Genomic DNA, 21,007 nt, shown 5'->3' on the forward strand with positions numbered 1-21,007 from the left:
GATATTTTATGGGTTACATCTGGTATCTGGAGGAGGACAAAAACAGCTCCAGTTCTGTACCTGGTATTGATATTGGATGAGAGCTGTATTAATGAATCATGTATTATAATTAGCATTTTCTCTTGCGAAGTGTGGCACTTCCTTCTTGGTTACAAAACTGGCAGAGCAGTGACTTGTGTGGTTGGTGATGACTCTACTGTTTCTTAATGTGTCGAAAGTGAGGTAGCTCTGTTTTCTTTGGTGGACAGATGTATTCAGTAAGCTTTAATTTCTCACAGCTCTTTTGTACCCTCTTATATCTTTAAAGAATCATATGATCTGTGTTAACTGAGCAAAGGTATCATTTGATTTTCTCCTTTTTATTTTGTGAAATAGCGGATTTTGGTTTTGCTCGTTACCTACATAGTAACATGATGGCTGCAACGCTGTGTGGGTCTCCAATGTACATGGTGAGTGTTTGCATCCTTGTGTGTTTACAGCACAGCAGCATAAGCATTGGAATTTAAGTATAATGCTTGTTTCCAAGTAAGATGTGATTTTATATATAGTCTGAGTTTTTATTATATTACAAATGTTAATTCTATTACTGATAATGATATAATGCAGACGTCTTTTGCTTTAGTATAGCGGACTGTGGAAGTCTGTCATCTTTGCCCATTGGCATTTATTTTTTAACATGATTAGTTAGTTATTATGGTAGAAATCTCCTGTTAGATTAAATTGAAAACAAAAGTTGATGAAATGTGGTCATGCTATACATAATGTTTAATTATAGGAATACTTATAAAAAAGCTTTTTGGGCACGTACCTCTTCAGCTGTAGAGTGTAGTCATCTTCTGCATGTTGTCTCTTTAGACAGTATCCCTATATCGTAGAAGTGTTTTCCATCAGTGTCACACCTAACAACTGGAAAAAAATCTTAGTTTTCCTCTTTATCCTCTCCTGTGGTTACGGTCAGGTCTAATAGGGTGAAGCTGTGAAACTTCTGAACTAATGTGAGGTGTTAAGCCTGGATATACCTTAATTCTGGAACTTCAGTATCCTGTGAAGTAAATAAATGTACCTATTTCAGTTTTAATTTAAAATGGTTTTATGTTCAATTAGGGTTTCTTCTAATGTAAAACCACTTTGAGCTAAGGGAACTAGTAATCAAAGTACAAAAAAGTTTTTGTATTAGACTTACTTTTTCTTGATCATAATCTTACTGCTTATAAAGTAAATGTTATAATTTAATATAATTAAATACTATTTTGCACTTCTTGAGTGTGAAAGTAGTTCAGCCTTGAACTAATAACCTTGAGGATAGACAGAGTGCTTGGGCTGATTATTAAAGGGAGGTGGCTCAATAAGAAATTTATTAAGGACAGTAAGTAAAAATGTTATGCCTGAAAAATAAAATTTCACTATCTTCTAATTAAGTGTATTTGACATTCCTATTTAATGCTGTGCTTGCCTTGATTGATGGTATTTTTAAAAAGCAACATCTAATGAGAGGGTGGGAAAATAGCTGTGACAAAGCAGCAGAGAAAAAAAAAATTTATTTTTTTTGCTGCTCTGAGCAACATGTGAGATCTTAGTTCCCCAACCAGGGATCGAACTCACGCCCCCTGCATTGGAAGTGCGGCGTGTTAACCACTGGACTGCCAGGGAAGTCCCAAGATAGTTTTCATTATTGTATTTTGCATAACAGATTTTCCATCATTTTAAAAGTTTTCAGATGACGGGAATAATATAGCAAACACTTGTGTACCTACCATCCGTATTTAACAAAGTTAACATTTTGTCATGTTTGCCTTGATCTTTTTTTTTAGAAACAAATAAAGTATTTCAGAAACAGTTCATGTGCCCTCCGTAGCCCTCCTTTTTCCATTTCCCACTCTCCTACTCTCCTACCCCAGAAGTAACCTCTATCCTGTAATTGGGGTATATTTTTCTTTATTATTATTTAAATACTCTTTCTGTAGTTTATGTGTCCATAATATTATATAGAAATGTTTGTTTCTGCAACTTTTCATGCGCCGTTGTTTCTGAGATTTACCAGTAAGCCTCAATGTAAGAATGTGGTTCTATATTCGTTGCAGTATCATTTGATTAGGGCAATATCTCAGTGTGTTGTTTTTATTTTTGTAGTTTTGTTAGGAGTGTGACCTTTTCCAGCTAATTAATCCATACATATTAATTATGTAAATGACCTAATGCATGTCTCTTGAATTGTTTTATCCCCAGGCTCCTGAGGTTATTATGTCTCAACATTATGATGCCAAGGCCGACCTGTGGAGCATAGGGACAGTGATATATCAGTGCCTTGTTGGAAAACCACCTTTTCAGGTACCTTGACTTTTTTTGGACGTGCTCAGTTTGGGGATCTTCTCATTTTGCAGTTGCCTTCGGCTTATAAGATGGGGAATACAGTTGACCCTTGAACGATGTAGGGGTTAGGGGTGCTGACCCCTTGCAGTGGAAAATGTGCTGTAACTTTACAGTCGGCCCCTTTTACTTGCCGTTCTGCATCTGTGGGTTCAACCAACTGCAGATTGTGTCGTACTGTAGTATGTATCAAAAAAAGGTTCCTGCACAGTTCAAACCCATGGTGTTCAAGGGTCACCTGTACTTTGAAAGCAGTGTTTCTGGTTCCTCTGTGACTTATTTTGATTTTGTTAACAGGCACAACTGCTGTAGTGAGCCAGAACATCTTTCGCTTTTTCCTTTTTTATCTGCCTTCCCTAGTAGTTGGACTGGGCCAGGGGCCGGTTAGGTTCTCCAGGTTCATAAAAGCTGGTGCAGCTTAGCGTAACAACCTGGTGGGAAATAGGTGTGAACAGTGATGTCAGCGCTTCCTGCTTAGCCTTGTTTTGGGGTCCTGGAATCCACGTGAGGGCTAGGGCAGGTCTGGGAAGATCACTGGAAACTGTCCCCAGCTCTCTATTCCTGTCACTGCTGGGTGAGAGGTAATTATTTAGGCTTTATGGAAGTTACTTTGAGTAGGTCTTCCTCTCCCTTAACATCCTGTCAAAAAGAGGCCTCCTAGGATATAATCACAATGATTCCTCTTGAGTTCATACTGCCCAGTTACAAAGAGGAGCTTTGAATCTGAAAACTGGAACAGAGTGAAATTATTTGCCCAACATGGTTTTTAAAAGTCGGTGACACAGCCAGGTTGAACACTTAATTTCCCAACCTAGTTTGGGTGTAGAGACAGCTTCACTAATTCAGCAGCACTTATTATGAGGGTGCTGCTTGTTACTATGGCAGAAGAGTAGCAGTCATCTGAGTTCTCTTCCTTGAATCCCTCGAAGGTAAAATACACCCTGACCTTACACAGTAAAAATACACCTGTTGGGTAGGCCATGTAACCTCCAGAGTAGTGATTTTCAGGCCTCTCTGAGAATCTGACCTCAGAAAAGGTACATTATTATGCCCATATGTGCAGAATTCACGTACAATTTCAGAAGTTTTTTAAGTTCCTGGTGCCCGTCTATGGCTCCTTCAGCATTCCATGGCTTTCAAGTTCAGAGTCTCTGTTCTATAGCAGAATGTGAGCTTTGATCATATGATTTGGAATTTTTGCCCTTAGTTGTTTAGGAAATTAAACCTTTTTCTTCCCTTTTTTTTTTTTTTTTTTTTTTTTTTTTTAAAAAAAGGCTAATAGTCCTCAAGACCTAAGGATGCTTTATGAGAAAAACAGAAACTTAACGCCTAGGTATGTGTTTTGATTACGCTGGGTTTTACCATTTGTCAGTGCAGTGTTATCTATTTGAATTCTATGTGTTTTATGTTTTTCCGTTATTGAATCTTTTTTCAATTAACAGTAAGGAGACCTTTCATTTTAACAGGAAATTAGAAAATTACTAGTGTATCGTAGGTTCCTGTGTGCTGTATCATTTTCTTTCTTTTTAAAAATGTTAAGTTTATTTAAAAGAAAAACCTACGGAAGTTATATGTGTTCTTTGAGAGGAGGGAGATGCAAACAGAATAGATGTGCATAAAGTAGAAAATAGCTAGGCTTTCCCCTAGAAAATAGCTAGCTCTAAAATAGCTAGAGAGTCCCCTAGTTAAATGTAATGTATTTTGTTTAATCAGATCCCTGTTTTCATTTTTTTGGTTACTACAAACAGGCTTTACTGAGGAGAGATTGTGTATGTGTGTGCGTGCGTGCATGTATACACACATTTGTGCATTCCTTTAAGATGGACTCCTAGAAGTGGAATTGTTGGGCTTAGAGACACACTCTCCAGCTCGGCTGGCCCTGTTTGCACTGCTGAACAAGCAGTGCGCTCCTTTTCTGCGTTCTACCAGCAGGGGTTGTTACCAGTCTCCATGCCTCCCAGGCAGGGCCAATTAGCTCTTCATTTAACTTGCATTTTTCTCTTTACTAGTGAGGTTGGCTCGCTCTTTGTTTAACATCCTTTTATAGTTTTTATTCTGTGAATTACATATTCCTATTACTCATTTTTTTTTATTGCCTTGTCCTTTTTTATTGGATTTCAGGAAACTGTGTTATTTCTCACTTGTATTTATTTAAGCTCTGCCCTTTTGCAGACAGAATTGGAGGTGGCTGTTTGTCTAACAGAGAACTCTGTAGCAACTGTTAGTGCTAGGTCGACATTGTGTTAAAACTCAAGGTGGTCTGTGCTTGTGAAGTGCTTTGTTCTCGCAGATATTCCAAAAACAGCAATAAGAAGCACGATGCAAGAATCTTCCCAAATTGATGCTGTTTTTCAAAGGCAGTTGCTTAGTGTTTGTTTGTTTGTTTTTTCCTTTAAGGAGTGAGGGTCTACCATGGTCCTCTTGGTATAAAATGTAGTATTTGTGAAACTGCATATACTTTTTCATTTACCGTAATGAAGGGGAAAGTCGTGTAGTTAATATATAAACTCACCACTTAGGTGGTTTTTTTTTCCTTTCCCCCCAGCATTCCCAGAGAAACATCACCTTATTTGGCTAATCTCCTTTTGGGTTTGCTTCAGAGAAACCAAAAAGATAGAATGGACTTTGGTAAGTAATATTTTTCAAATTTTGTATGTATGCTATTTTCTAATTTTATTTTTGTGTATTCAAAAAAGTTTTTTTAAATTTATTTTTTATTGAAGTCTAGTTGATTTACAATGTTGTGTTAGTTTCTGCTGTACAGCAAAGTGATTCAGTTACACATATGTATACATTCTTTTCATATTCTTTTCCATTATGGTTTATCACAGGATGTTGAATATAGTTCCCTGTGCTATACAGTAGGACCTTGTTGTTCATCCATCTTATATATACTAGCTTGCATCTGCTAATCCCAAACTCCCACTCCATCCCTACGCCCCTACCCCACTTGGCAACCACATGAAAAGGTTTTTTTAAAAGATACTATAGATGTTTCAGAAGAGAATGAAAATCAGTTTTACTTTTCTTTCTATCTCTTTGTCTTTTTTCTTTCACGTATTTTGTAAACGTATGGAAGGTATATAAATAGTTAATATAATCAATAATTTAGAAGCTATTATCCTATTTGTCGTTTCACTATTGGCCGATATTTCTCATGGTCACAGAGCAATCTCAGTTTAATTTCTCCCTCGGAAAGATAAAAATATTTACCAAACTACATGACTAAAGTTTAATTCCAATTTTTACCACACTTTAGGAAAAGATATGTTTAGCCTATTTCATCTTTCCGCCATACAGAAACTATTAGAGCTACTGTCTACTGAGAACATTTACTGGGACAGTGAACCGAGTGCTTCCGAGTGGGAGGTAGTTTAGACTAAACCTGACTTCAGCTCATTCCTGATTGTGTATTACCTGGAGAACCTCCGTGCTGGGCTGTGCCATTCTCCTTGTCTGCTCTGTGCTATTTAGTAACATACAGTTTGGAGACTTAATGAAAAATGAGATGGTCTTCGTGAGATTTTAAAGAAACAATGAAATTATACATACAGGAAAAGAGTAAATTAATGAACTGCCATGCACTCACCTACTCATTTATATTTATGTAATTAGCAGGCTTACTGTGTAGGTTTTATCCTTGGTGAATAGCTGAAGAAACTAAAAATCAAATTAATAGCTTTTTTAAAAATGTGAAACCAGCTGTAGGAATATTTCTTCTGGGACAGGAGAGTAGAGTCTATTATACAAATCAGCTAAGATTTCCCGTTAGGACAGTTAAGAGCCATAGTTCACAGAGAGATTAGCGAAGGCCTGGTCACAGTTCTCTGTGCCCTTGTCTGTTTGAGGACAGCACACACTAGAGGACGCATCTGCTTTAGTCGCCTCAGGGGTGCTGTGCTGGTAATGGACACTCTGAGAATTCACACCATTATTTTAAATTTTTCATTCATTAAGAATTACTTATAATTTGATGGGTTTTATGGATGATTTATAAAATAACGTGCTTTTACATTTAAAGGAAATGGAGCCTATGTAAAGAAGTTAATAATAATTATGTATGATCTCAAGGATATTATGTTGACTACATTGACAAGGTTAACCTATCTGCAAAATCAACATCAGTTTAATGATTGCATTCTCATTTTCATTATAGAAGCATTTTTTAGCCATCCTTTCCTTGAGCAAGTTCCAGTAAAAAAATGTGAGTACCCACTTTTTACATTTCTACTTAAAGAGTGAATGCAAGCTTAAGGAAAAATTAGTATTTGGTATTACAAAATTAATTTTTTATGTGCTTCTCAAGATTTCATTGAGCTTTTCTTAAACATTTGTAGTTGTGTTTATTTAATTACAATTCTGTTTTTCCTTCCAAGTCCAAATTGAAAGAGTTTAGTAATTACTGCATTTTTGGTTTCACCCATGGGAGCTGTAATAAGTAGGTGAATGTAAATTTTTGGCCAACACAAAGCTGTAGTAGTTGTGACAGGTTTGCTAGTGGACAGCTCGTGTAATCGCACTCCATTCGTCGGTGTTTCTCCCCCAGCCTGTCCGGTCCCGGTGCCCGTGTACGCCGGCTCCGCCTCTGAAGTTCCCTGTAGCAGCTCTCCATCCTGTCGCTTCGCCTCTCCACCTGTAAGTCCTGGTTGTATTAAAGGTACCGTTAGAGCCTGTGTTATTGCATCTGCTCACAGAGCCTGCAGATACGTCGTGGGTATTCTCTTTATGTCTGGAGTTTCCTAGCGCAGCTGAGGCCTGGGCAAAGAGTGCTGTTGTTGAGGCCCTCGGTCTGGACTCTGCCTTCTCTGGCTGTGCACACTTCAGCAAGACGTGTCCCCTCTGACTGGTGGACACAGTACTCTCACCCTTTCTCACCCTTTCGTGACCAGTGAGGTGGGGAAAGATGTCACTGTGACACGTAGATAGGTAATTCGCATTTGTTTCATGAATGTCATAAACATCGGTCTGGACAGTTATCGTACATAGAACTTGCAGTGGTGGACGAGTGCCCTCTGAGCGGACTTCACTGCCTTAGGCCCCGTAGTCATGGTGACTGGCCCTGTGAGCCGGCTCCACTGCAGCCTCTTCCCTCCCCAGGGCTGCCCGAGCCGCGCACCCCATGGCCACCTTCCCTGCCATCTCAGAGCTTCTTCCTGATCCTGAGAACTTACGGCCACTTCTGGTCATTCATTCCTTCTGCTCTGCTCTCCCAGGTCTTGCCTTTCCGACTTCTGTGCTTTTCTGGACTTTCCCCCACGTCTCTCTTGCTGCCTGAGAGGGCTGTGACCTTGAGACTTTTCACAAGCCAAGGTCCAGGGGCCGTTGTGTCAGCCACTGCAGGTATTTTCCAGACTGGCCTGGCAGACGTGCATTTCTTGAATTCTGTGGGCAGAAGGGTCGGGGAATCGCAGAGGGAGCTGGTTGGGTGATTAGCAGCTTGAGGCTTAAGAGTCTGGGGCTTGGGAGCTTCCACATCCCTGACTTGCCATATTACCTAGGACAGGTGACTCGGTGTCTCTGAGCCTGTTTCTCATAAGTAAAGTGAGTATAATTTACCCACTTCATAGAGTTTTTTAAGGATAAATGAGCAAAAGCACCTGCTCCAGTGCCTGGCACACAGTAATACTCAGGAAGTGGCAAGTGCAGTTATTCTTATTTTCCAGGGAAACCCAGTGCCTCACAGTGAGAGCAGATGCTGCAGCAGCCTGTTGCAGACGGATGAGTCCTAAAGCTGGCAAAACTTTCTGCACAGCCCTGCAGACTCAAACCAAATAGAAAAAGCAGATGGACTAATAAGACTTACATTACATTCCCATGAATTTAAAAAAACTAAGAGGGGAAAAAAGTGTTGTATATTTCCAGTTTCAGTCTGGAATATAGGAAAACACTGGATTTGGAGTGACTGGGGAGAAATGCAGAGGAACTGCAGGGAAAGACTGAAGGCTCTGTTTGGAGCCGGGCAGGACCAGCCTCAGCGCTGGCCCTGCTGCTTGCTCACTATATCCTACCGGGCAGGTCAGTTTCCAGGCTGAGCTGAGCTTCCTTGTCTGTAACGTAGGTTACAGAGGCCTGGTTAACCTCTGGTTGAAGGGGAGTGGGTGGTAGTACGTAGCGAGTACTTGATAACTGTAGCCACCGTGATGGAGCACGTATGTGATCCCAGGTGACACGCGGTGTGAAAAGCAGAGATGGTGCTGGAGAGGAACAGCAGGGGAGGAGCTGAGCGTGGGGAGCCTGGGGGACGGTAGGGCCCCAAGGGAGGAGAGGGGGGCCTCCAGGAGGGACGCAGCGGGGAAGTGCTTCGACTGGACGGAGTGTGCTGGGCTTTTGTTGGATGGGGATGCTTTGAAAGGGAGCACAAGACAGCAGCGTGTCTTGGGCCGCTGGGAAGAGTGGAACAGGTGCTCGCAGGAGGAGGGGCGAGGGGCGGGGGAGGGGAGACCTACTTAGATGCTCAGAGCTTTGGTGGAAAAACCGTTTTTAGAAGGCCTTTATGAGAAGCCAATGCTTGAAGTGAAAATAACAAGGAAATCTGGAAATAAGAGGAGAGCAGGAATAATATAATATAATGTAGTGTAATGTAGTGCCGTTTCCAGTTAGTGAGATCAGGAAATGGGATGGTTTGTTAGGCCTTGCTTTCAACATCGTCTGCAAAAGTGAGAGGACTTCCTATAGGCACTGCCTTCCTTCCTAGGGCTGCAGCAGACTCTTGTACTGAGGGTGAAGGCATGCAGGCATGCCCACGTGACATTCTCTTTTTTACATCTCACACAAACACCCAGCGGCTGCTTCATTCCAGAGAGATCTTTGGAAGGTGAAAAACAAAAACTCTGTAACAAAAAGCGCAAATCACTCTTTTAGTTATGATACTGGCTGTAGGCTAAATGCTATTTAGATAACATCTCTTGAATATCTATTGCTTTAATCACATTTATTAAATGCCTGCTTTATGTGAAGTTTTGGTTGATACCAGTGGAAGATATGACCAGGTCCCTTCATTGAGGAGCTTTTAAGTTTAATTGTGTGGAGAAGAGGCAGGTAAAGCATCGCTATAGAAGCGTATGTATACACGCCTTTACTGCCTGTGGGAGTGTGGATGAGGGGCATGAAATCAGACTAAGAAGCCAGCAAAGATGCTCAGGAGAGGCACTGAGCTGAGTTTTTGTTCTTGTTTTTATTTATTTATTTATTTATTTTCGGCTGCATTGGGTCTTTGTTGCTGCACGCAGGCTTTCTCTAGTTGCGGCGAGCAGGGGCTACTCTTCGTTGTGGTGCGCGGGCTTCTCATTGCGGTGGCTTCTCTTGTTGTGGAGCACGGGCTCTAGGTGGGCGGGCTTCAGTAGTTGTGGCACACGGGCTCAGTAGTTGTGGCTCGTGGGCTCTAGAGCACAGGCTCAGTAGTTGTGGTGCACGGGCTTAGTTGCTTCGTGGCATGTGGGATCTTCCCGGACCAGGGCTTGAACCCGTGTCGCCTGCACTGGCAGGCGGATTCTCAACCACTGCGCCACCAGGGAAGCCCTTGAGCTGAGTTTGGAAGGAAGAGTAAGCACGGTGAATTTGTACAAGAGTGGTGTTGTGAGCAGAGGAATCCCTGTGGAATGGTGACCCGCTGAAGGAATCTGTAGCCGTCCTTGGCCATAGTGTTTATTAGAATTAAGTGAAATGTAAGTTCAGCTCGTTGGTCTCCCACGCCACATTTCAAGTGCTCATAGCCACATGTAGCTGGTGGCCACCATGCTGGATAGAACAGAGCTCTCCCATCGTTGCAGGAAGCTCTGGTTGGACAGGCTTCTCTGACGATTCAGTCTGTAGGGTGCAGAGAGCATTGGTGATGTGCTGAGGGGAAAGCAGAGCCAGAAGGGTAGGGAGAGGCTGTGTCTTGGCAGAATTTGGGCACCGAGCAGAGGAGGCCAGACTCTGTGGTGAGCCGTTTGAGAGATCTTAAGCGGAGGCGTCATCTGATCCACTGTGTTTTAACAAATAAATTCCTCTGAAAGCAGGTGGAGGATTGGATTGGAGACACGGAGAGAAGCCTCTCTACTAGATCAAAGAGAACAGCCTGTGACCATTGCAGATTTTTTGGTTTGGTTTTGGTCTTGCTTTGTTTTTATTGAGAATGAGGGCCTGAAGTAAGTCAGCAGTAGGAAAGGGGAAGACGAGGGCCCGGGAAGCGCAAGGTGAGGAGTTCGTGGCGCTTGGAGATTGCTTGAACTTGGGACCTAAGGAAGAGGATGGTCTTGATGGGACCCAAGTGGGTGGACTTTGATGGAGCCACTCAGCGAGGGAGCACAGAGGCGATGCGCTGGTGGTGTGCAGACACGGGGGCAGCCTGGGAGAGGCAGGGCTGCAGTCATCACTCTGGCAGTGGTAGCTGAGGCAGGAAGGTGAGAGTGACCCCAGGTGAGGCTACGAAGTGTGCCGAGTGGAGGCCCAGGGTGGCCCTGGGGAATCCCGCAAGCCACTCCTCTCCGTGAAGGGGCAAAGGAGACTAAGAAGCAGTGGGGAAAGCAAGAGAGTAGGGTCACTGAATGGAGGCGGTGGGTCAAGAGAAGAGCGGCTCACAGTGTCAGAGTCGCAGAGTCAGGTCACTTAAGGCATAGAGGAGCCTCCGGAGAATGCGGCCACAGGGGTCCCGGGTAGGCTTAATAAAGGCGGTTTTGGTGGAGGGTTGAAAGCAGGAAGTGGATTATGGTGGGTTAGGCGACACACAGGGGGTGAGGAATTGGGGTCAGTGAAGACTGAAGTTTCAAGAAACATTGTTACGTGAAGAAGGGAGAGAAGATGGTAATTGAGAGGGCTGCATTGATTTGAGATGTAGAAAAATTCAATATGTTTGTGTGCGGAGGGGAAAAAGGCCAGAATAAAGGGAGAGGGTGAAAGTGTCAGGAGCAGAGGGGAGTGATCTGGGTCCTTGAGGAGGTGGAGAGAATTAGTGGAGAGATTAGCTCTGAATGCAAGAAGCATCTCTTCCACCCAAGTGGTTGTGGATGAAGGTGATTTTATAAATAGCAAAGGAAGAAATTGAGAAGAGTTCCTGCCTGGAAAGAAATGGCACTGGAAAGAAATCATGGAGTTAGATACTTGGAATCCAGCCCAGCTCAACTGCTCTTCAGTTGGCAGATATCCTAATCTTCTGAGTTTTGTTTATTTATGTATGAAATGGATTTCAGAACAGGGCTGAAGTTAGATAATACACGGAAAGCTCTTAACAGTGCCTATAGCCCATGGTAGGTGCTCTGTAATGTTAGTCCTCGATCTTCCTCTCTTTATAACCTTGAAGCGTAAGTGCTCTTCAGAAAGTGGTAAGGAGAATTTATATCATGTGTGTGTCACACACACACACACACAAAGAAGTGATAAGGAGATCTGAGACTGATTTCATTGCTCAGTGACATTCACAGGTGCAGTAGCAGTCTGACCCTGGGGTTGAAAGAGCATATTATGTAGTATTTTCCTTTTTCTTAAATAGAAACAGAGGTTAAGCATGGTAATGGGGACCTAACACAACAAATTACGAAGTTCATTGTTTTAGGAAACTGTTGTATGATGAAGACATTCAGTTAGAGTTGTCACTAGTGTCCTTGAAGTGGGCAAGTGTCAAGAGGTCTGTAGCTACTTACGCCCACGTATCTTTAAATATCTTTATATGCTTTTCTTCCTGTCCTGGCTCCCACAAATCAACTCCTTCCCCTGACAAAAAAGAACACAAAAGGAACACACCCACCCCTGTAAGGTTTTCTAAATCTCTCCTGGAAGTGTAAATAATCTCTGTGCTTACATGCCCTTATCCTTACTGTGAACATGGGTCTCTTGCTTTCCCTCTTATAATGTTTTCTTCATTGGAGATTTAAAACTTTGTGTGTGCAGGATGTCATTAATTTAAAGTCCCTGGACGTTTTGTTTTAGTCATTAACTAAACAGGTATTGAGTATCTGCTTGGCTAGGCCATGCACTGAAATGGGGATGTGGAGATGATAAAAACTCACCTCAACCATTTCAGGAGAGGCAGCTTGTACATGTGATAACTGGTATGATGGGGGTTTTTGTTGTTGTTGTTGTTTTGGTATGATGTATTTTTAAGTATCATTTTTGGAAAACATTTTAGAAGTCATTATGGAAAGACACTTTAAACTGTGCTTTTCTAAGGGAAAGATTTTCCAAAGAGATTTTTTTAATCTTAAATGGAATTGAACTCTATGCCACTTTCATGAAAAAAATATTTCTTAGTCTGATGGCTATTCTGACTTGCATTTTATTATGAGGCCACTTTTAATTTTATGTTGTTAATTTTAGTCCCTTCCAGATGTGCAGCATATTCAGGAAGAAAGCTTACCCTCCCCACCGTTGGGTCCTCCCAGCTCCCTCCAGGTGTCCAAAGATTCCGCCAGTACTAGTAGCAAGAACTCTTCTTGTGACACGGATGACTTTGTTTTGGTTCCACACAACACCTCGTCAGACCACTCATGTGAGAATCTTTTCTGCTTGTACACATTATATTTCTGAATTTACTAGACTAGCATTTTTTAACCTTTATATCACGCTGTCTTGTGTAGGACACCTTTTCAAATGGACATTTTATTTAGTTGATGGAATTCCCAGAACTATCTACCTACCTTCCTGTAATCTGCTCAGTCATCTTCTATAAGACAGTAACCTTGGATTCTGAAGGTAGATGAAAACTTTGTAGGAGATGATCTCAAATTCTGTTTGTATCCAAACAGAAAGGAATAGAGAAGCCAACATAATGAGAGAAATTAAATTTAAGGAAAGGAATTAAAGGAAGACCTCTTTTGGAAAAAGCCTGAGAGTCAAAGGGTCTTAAAAACAGTCTGGATGGTGCTTCAGGAGCTACTAGCCTGAGTTCAGGAATGAGCCTCATAAATTTACAGGAAGAATTTTTATAAAGGAAGCAGAATCCAAGCTGACTAAATACAGTCAGGGTTCTGTGGAACAGTGAAGGGCACCAGAAAACCTACAAAAAGAGAAGTTAGACAAAACCCTGAAAAAAGAGGGAAACATGGTTTGGAAATTTGATTACTGTCAACAAGTGAATAGTACCCAGTTGACTGTGTGCAGATGTAGAAAGTTGGAGACGTTTGTATCAAGAGGTCTCTAGTTGTTTGTCAAATACGTATTTAGTAGCTGCTTACATTCACCCCTGCACTGGCTGTTGTGAAGGCTGTGGCCCTAGACCAAACGTGCTTCGGGGCTGATTGGCTGGGGCAGGGGAAACACGCACGGCACATAAGGCAAGCGGCGGGCCCTGATCCGTGTGCTGAGAGCTGACAGCTGCCTTTAGAAATCATCCTGTGTGGTGGTTTTATTTCACTAAAAAGGTAATTTAAACTTTTTAAATTGTGAAATATTTCAAACAGAATAACGCGGCAGATACTCAAATCATCCACCGTGCTAATTTTATTAATGTTAGCATTTTTGACATACATTTTTTAGATGTCTTTTTAAAGGTATAAAATGCTGTAGGTACAGCCAGAGTACTTGCATCATTCTTCTCTTGCCAGAGATATATTCTTCCTCTTGATTTGTAATTCTAATATGCCCCTGTATCCATAAAGAACATATAGTATTTTTATGATTTTAGTTTCAAGTAAATGTTGTATAGAATATTGTTTTCTGTAGTTTGCTTTTTCATATTTTTGCTGTGTATCTAGATCTGTATCTAGGTGTGTATCTAGTTCATTTTAATATATGATATTTATAGTACAACTAAACCATAGTTTATCCATTTCCTTACTGATTGTGACTTGGAACATTTCTATCTTTTTACTGTTCAAAATGTGTTATAACAGGTGTCCTTGTGCCAGAATTTCTTCCAGGTGGGTGCTCTAGATATGTACAACTTCAACTCTATAAAATATTGGTATAAGCAAGTTGTAGCCACTAACACCTCTGCCATGCTGCCCCAACGTTATCATGGTGCCTTCTAAAGATTTTCATGGTTTTTTTTCATATTTAACTTTACCTGGAATTAATTTGTGTAGATGGAATAAGGGCTCTATCAGTTACCCTAGCATTAGTTATTGAATATTCTGTCCTTTCTACACTGATATGCAGTTCCAGACTTGTCATATCAGGCGTATATAAAGGATTTGTTTCAGTGTGTGTGCGTAGATGGGGTGGAAGGTGACGGTGGGGAGCCTCCTGGAATTCTGTGGAGTCACCGAGCTATTCTTGGCCCCCTTTCCTCCCCTATATAGTTTAATTTCAACTTGAAAATCCTACAAAAAACCATCTGGGGATTTTGATCAGCATTGTATTGATTCTCTAAGACCTATTCAGGGACCTAGAGAATTGTCTACTCAAGAATGTTTGTGTGTTTGTTCCTCCACTTACTTAGATTTCTTTAGTGTGTTTTCATGCATGTTTATACTTTTCTACGTAAAGGACATTCACACCTTTTGTTTTATTCAAGTTACCTTTGGTTTTTTTTGTAGTTGTATAAATGTTGTCTTAAAAACATTTCTTTTTTTCCAAAACTGCTCCTGTCGAGGTCTTTTTATGCTGCCAAATCCCAGGGGTCATTTCTCAGTCCTCATCTTTTTGATGTGTCCACAGCATTTGTTATGGTTGACCACACCCTGCCATGTAATTAGTAAAAATTTGTTATTGTGAAGTATATCATATGTATAAGATAGTTTTTGTTTGTTTGTTTGTTTGTTTTGCAGTACGTGGGCCTCTCACTGCTGTAGCCTCTCCCACCGCGGAGCACAGGCTCCAGAAGCACAGGCTCAGCGAACATGGCTCACGGGCTCAGCCGCTCCGCGGCATGTGGGATCCTCCCGGACCAGGGCACGAACCCGTGTCCCCTGCATCGGCAGGTGGACTCCCAACCACTGCGCCACCAGGGAAGCCCAAGATAATTTTTTAAAAGATTTAATATTTCATTTTTGGTCACGGCACGCAGCTTGCGGGATCTCGTTTCCCCAACCAGGGACTGAACCTGGGCTACGGTAGTGAAGGCTTGGAATCCGAAGCACTAGTCCATCAGGGAGCTCGCTAAGATTTAATTCTTTAGGGCAGTTTTAGGTTATACAACAAAATTGAGAGAAAGGTACAGAGATTTCCCATATACCCTTATGTACCCCTTATTGCATAGCTTCCCGCATTGTCATCATCAGTCACCAGAGTGGTACATTTGTCACCAACGATGAACCGACATTGACACATCATAATCACCTAACGTCCACAGTTTACTTTAGAGTTCACTCTTGGTGGTGTACATTCTGTGGTTTGGACAAATGTATAATGACTTGTTTCCACCATTGTTATTATGCAGAGCATTTTCACTGCCTTAAAAATCCTCTGTGGTCTACCTACTTATTTCTCCCCACCTAACCCCTGGAAGCCACTGATTTTTTTTTTTTTTTTTTTTTTTTGAAGGGGACTGCGGCTCCTGCATTGTGGGTGGGAATCGTGGCTCGTCTGTACAGCTCCCCCTCCCCCTTTCCTACTTTTTAAAAAATTGACGTATAGTTAATTTACAATGTTGTGTTATTTTCAAGTGTGCAGCAAAGTGATTCCGTTATACACATATGTATATATGTATTCTCTTTCAGATTATTTTCCATTATAAGTTATTACAAGATATTGAATATAGTGCTCTGTGCTATACAGTATAGGTTCTTGTTGGTTATCTGTTTTATATACAGCAGTGTGTATATGTTAATCCCAAACTCCTAATTTGTCCGTCCTTATCCCCTTTGCTAACCATAAGTTTGTTTTCTATGTCTGTGAGTCTATTTCTGTTTTGTACATAAGTTCATTTGTATCATTTTTTTAGATTCCACATATAAGTGATATATGGTATTTGTCTTTCTCTGACTTACTTCACTTAGTATGATAATCTGTAGATCCAGCCATGAAGCTGTAAATGTCATTTTTCATTCTTTTTTATGAGTAATTTCCATTGTGTATATGTACGACATCTTCTTTATCCATTCATCTGTCGATGGACCTTTAGGTTGTTTCCATGTCTTGGCCATTGTGAATAGTGCTGCTATGAACATACAGGTGCATGTTATCTTTTTGAATTAGAGTTTTCTCCAGATATATCCCCAGGAGTAGGATTGCTGGATCATATGGCATCTCTATTTTTAGTTTTTTGAGGAACCTCCATACTGTTCTCCATAGTGGCTGCACCAATTTACATTCCCACCAAGAGTGTAGGAGGGTTCCCTTTTCTCCACACCCTCTCCAGCATTTATTATTTGTAGACTTTTTTGATGGTAGCCATTCAGACTGGTGTGAGGTGGTGTACCTCATTGCGGTTTTGATTTGCGTTTCTTTAATAATAAGCGATGTTGAGCATCTTTTCATGTGCCTGTTGGCCATCTGTGTATCTTCTTTGAAATTTCTGTCTTTTAATTGTGCATTTAGACCACTGATGTTAAAAGTGATTATTGCTGTACCTGGATTAGTATCTACCATATTCATTACTGTTTTCTGTTGTTGTCCTTGATCTTTGTTCTTGTATTTGTCTCCCACTCTTTTTCTACCTTTTGTGGTTTTAATTGAGCATTTATTATGGTTCTATTTTCTTTCCTTTCTTAGCATATCAATTATACCTCTTGTTAATTTTTTTTAGTGGTTGCTCTAGATTTGCAATATACATGTGTAACTAACCTGAGTCCCCTTTCAAATATGCTATACCATTCATAAATAGTGTGGGTATCTTATAATATCAATAACAAAATAATCCTAATTCCTTCCTCCCATCCCTTGTATCACTGCTGTCATTAATTTCACTTATATATAAGCTACATAAGTATGTTTGTATATGTACACATAAGATATATAGGGAAGCATACATAACTGAGTACATTGTTGCTGTTGTTATTTTGAACAGATTGTTACCTGTAAACAGCTCATGGAGCTCAATATCAAAAAAACAAGCAACCCAATTAAAATACGGGCAGAAGACCTAAACAGACATTTCACCAAAGAAGACATACAGGGGGCCAAGAGGCACATGAAAAGATGCTCAACATCACTAATTATTAGAGAAACGCAAATCAAAACTACAATGAGGTATATCACCTCACACCAGTCAGAATCGCCATCATCAAAAAATCTATAAACAATAAATGCTGGAGAGGGTGTGGAGAAAAGGGAACCCTTTTGCACTGCTGGTGGGAATGTAAATTGATACAGCCACTATGGAGAACAGTATGGAGGTTCCTTAAAAAACTAAAAATAGAACTACCATATGACCCAGCAACCCCACTACTGGGCATGTACCCTGAGAAAACCATAATTCAAAAGGACACATGTACCCCAGTGTTCATTGTAGCACTATTTACAATAGCCAGGACATGGAAACAACCTAAATGTCCAATGATAGGTGAGTGGATAAGGAAGATGTGGTACGTATATACAGTGCAATATTACTCAGCCATAAAAAGGAATGAAATTGGGTCATTTGTAGAGATGTGGATGGACCTAGAGTCTGTCATACAGAGTGAACTAAGCCAGAAAGAGAAAAACAAATATCGTCTATTAACGCATATATGTGGAATCTAGAAAAATGGTACATATGAACCTAGTTCCAGGGCAGGAATAGAGACGTAGACATAGAGGATGGACATGTGGACACAGTGGGGAAGGGGAAGCTAGGACGAATTGGGAGCTTAGGTTTGACATAAATACACTGTCGTATAAAATAGATAGCTAGTGGGAACCTGCTGTATAGCACAGGGAGATCAGCTCGGTGCTCTGTGATGACCTAGACGGGTGGGATGTGGGGGCGGATATATGTCTACATATAGCTGATGCATTTCATTGTACAGCAGAAACTTAACAACATTGTAAAGCAATTTTACTCCAATTAAAAAATAATAATAAAAATAAAAGTTTTTATTTTACCTTCACTTATTCCTTCTTCAGTGTTCTTCCTTTCTTTATGTAGATTCAGTTTTCTGATCCATATTATTTTCCTTCTCTCTAAAGAACTTCTTGCAAGGCAGATCTACTGGCAACAAATCCCCTCAATTTTTATTTGTCTGAGAGTCTTTATTTCTCCTTCATTTTGGAGGATAATTTTGCAGGGTACAGAATTCTAAGTTGGTGGTTTATTTCTCTCAACACCTTAAATATTTCCCTCCACTCTCTTTCTGCTTGCATGGTTTCTGAGGAGAAGTCTGTGTAATTCTTATTTTTGTTCCTCTGTAGGTATGGTGTTTCTTTCCTCTGGCTTCTTTCAGGATATTTTCTGTATGTTGGATTTTCTGTAATTTGAAAATGACATGCTGACGTGTAGTTGTTTGGGGTATTTACCCTGCTGGGTGTTTTCTGAGCTTCCTGGATCTGTAGCTTGGTGTCTGACATTAATTTGGGGGAAATTCTCAGTCATTGTTTCAAGTATTTCCTTCTGTTGCTCCTCTTTCTTCTCCTTCTGGAATCACCATTATGCACATGTTACACATTTTATAGTTGTCCCACAGACTGTGGATATTCTGTTCTGTTTTTTGGGTGTTTTTTTTTTAAGTCTTTGTTCTCTTTGTTTTTGGGTTTTCAAGGGTTCTCTTGAAATAATACTCTTGCTCAGAGATGCTGTCCTCAAACATGTCCAGTCTACTAATAAGCACACCAAAGACATTCTTGATTAATGTTACAGTGTTTATCTCCAGCATTTCTTTTTGGATCTTAGGATTTCCATCTCCGCTTACCTTGCCCATCTGTTCTTGCATGCTGTCTGCTTTCCCCATTAGAGCCCTGAGCATATTAATCATACTTGTTTTAAATTCCCTGTCTGATAATTCCAACATCCCCACCATGTCTGGTTCTGATGGTTTCTCTGTCTCTTCAAAGTGTGTTTTTTGGGGGGCTTCCCTGGTGGCGCAGTGGTTGAGAGTCCACCTGCCAATGCAGGGGACACAGGTTTGTGCCCCGGTCTGGGAAGATCCCACATGCCGCGGAGCGGCGGGGCCCGTGAGCCATGGCCGCTGAGCCTGCGCGTCCAGAGCCTGCGCTCTGCAACGGGAGGGGCCACAACAGTGAGAGGCCCGCGTACCGTCAAAAAAAAAAAAAAGTGTGTTCTTTTTTTTTTTGCCTTTTGATATGCCTTGTAATTCTTTCTTTCTTTTTTTTAAAGAAATAAGATTCTTTTTTAAAAAATAAATTTATTTATTTATTTTTATTTTTGGCTGCATTGGGTCTTCGTTGCTGCACGCGAGCTTTTCTCTGGTTGCGGCGACCAGGGGCTACTCTTCGTTGCAGTGCGCGGGCTCTTCGTTGTGGTGGCTTCTCTTGTTGCAGAGCATGGGCCCTAGGCGTGGGGGCTTCAGTAGTTGCATCACTTGGGCTCAGTAGTTGTGGCTCACAAGCTCTAGAGCACAGGCTCAGTAGTTGTGGCACACGGGCTTAGTTGTTCCGTGGCATGTGGGATCTTCCTGGACCAGGGCTCGAACCCATGTCCCCTGCATTGGCAGGCAGATTCTTAACCACTGCACCACCAGGGAAGTCCTGTAATTCTTTCTTGATAGACGCACATGATGTACCGGGTGAAAGGACCTGCTGTCAATAGGCCTTTAGTGATGTGGTGGTGAGGAGTGGGCGAGTCCTGTGATTGGGGCTCTGCCTTGCATTGAGCCTGTGCCTCTGGGCTGTGAACTTCACAGCTGTTTCAGATTCTTCCTCTCACCTCAGGTGGAACAGGAGGACTACAGGGGCCTGGAGTTGGGTGTTTCCCGCACCCCCCCCCCAATTAAATTACTGAGTTTAAAGTCACTTGAAAGCATCCCCAGACTTCCCTGGTGGTGCAGTGGTTAAGAACCCACCTGCCAGTGCAGGGGACATTGGTTTGATCCCTGGTCAAGGAAGATCCCACATGCCGCGGAGCAACTAAGCCCGTGCGCCACAACTACTGAAGCCCACGCACCTGGAGCCCATGCTGCACGACAGGAGAAGGCACCGCAATGAGAAGCCTGTGCACCGCTACGAAGAGTAGCCCCCCCCGCTTGCCGCAACTAGAGAAAGCCCACGCACAGCAACGGAGACCCAACCCAAACAAAAACAAAAACAAAAAATCCTCAATAAAGAACTTAAAAAAAAAAAGAAAAGAAATAAAGCATTCATTCTCCTCTGGTGGTTATGCTACCAAGTTGATATATGATTAGGTTCCATCGCGTCATTTTATTTTTGATTTCTAGGGCTTGTTCTTTTCTTCTGACTTAATTTTGTTTCATAATGATGTATGATTCCAAACTCAAAGCTACAAAATGAAGAGGTGAACTCTTAGTGAACTCCAGCTTCCAACCCTGTCCCCTCTGCCCCGTTTCCTCCGTAGGAAACTATTGTCTTTAAAATCAACTCCTTCCTTGCCCCTCTCTTTATCCCCTTACCCTGATTCATTTTCCTTTTATACATCTTATCACTGCCTGGTATTATTACCTTCTTTCACTACTAGAATGTATGCTTCATGAGAATAGTGACCAAAGTAAATGTATTTCTCAGTTCCATGTATGGCCATTCAAAAGGATATTTGTGATTATTTTTTTCCTTTTTGAGTATTTTGAGGTTACCATAGTTTATTTTATTTTAAAAAATTTATATTATTTGGTCAACACTGCTATTTCACATCAACACATATGAATTATACCTTTGCAGCCATGTAAAGGTCACACAG

General features: G+C 41.3%; 1 protein-coding gene across 1 annotated transcript in view; it reads left to right on the plus strand.

Annotated features, from left to right (window-relative positions):
* The window catches only part of ULK2 (unc-51 like autophagy activating kinase 2), a 63,558-nt gene that overhangs the window by 15,812 nt on the left and 26,739 nt on the right, over positions 1 to 21,007 (plus strand). The window contains exons 6-12 of the mRNA XM_007462669.1: positions 376 to 449; positions 2,227 to 2,328; positions 3,642 to 3,700; positions 4,913 to 4,995; positions 6,524 to 6,571; positions 6,914 to 7,002; positions 12,661 to 12,832. Of these exons, the coding sequence (XP_007462731.1) occupies positions 376 to 449; positions 2,227 to 2,328; positions 3,642 to 3,700; positions 4,913 to 4,995; positions 6,524 to 6,571; positions 6,914 to 7,002; positions 12,661 to 12,832 (627 nt within the window). The remainder of the gene's footprint in view (positions 1 to 375; positions 450 to 2,226; positions 2,329 to 3,641; positions 3,701 to 4,912; positions 4,996 to 6,523; positions 6,572 to 6,913; positions 7,003 to 12,660; positions 12,833 to 21,007) is intronic.

The sequence above is a fragment of the Lipotes vexillifer genome, unplaced genomic scaffold (genome assembly GCF_000442215.2).
Source record: "Lipotes vexillifer unplaced genomic scaffold, Lipotes_vexillifer_v1.1 scaffold982, whole genome shotgun sequence".
Lineage (NCBI taxonomy): Eukaryota > Metazoa > Chordata > Mammalia > Artiodactyla > Lipotidae > Lipotes > Lipotes vexillifer.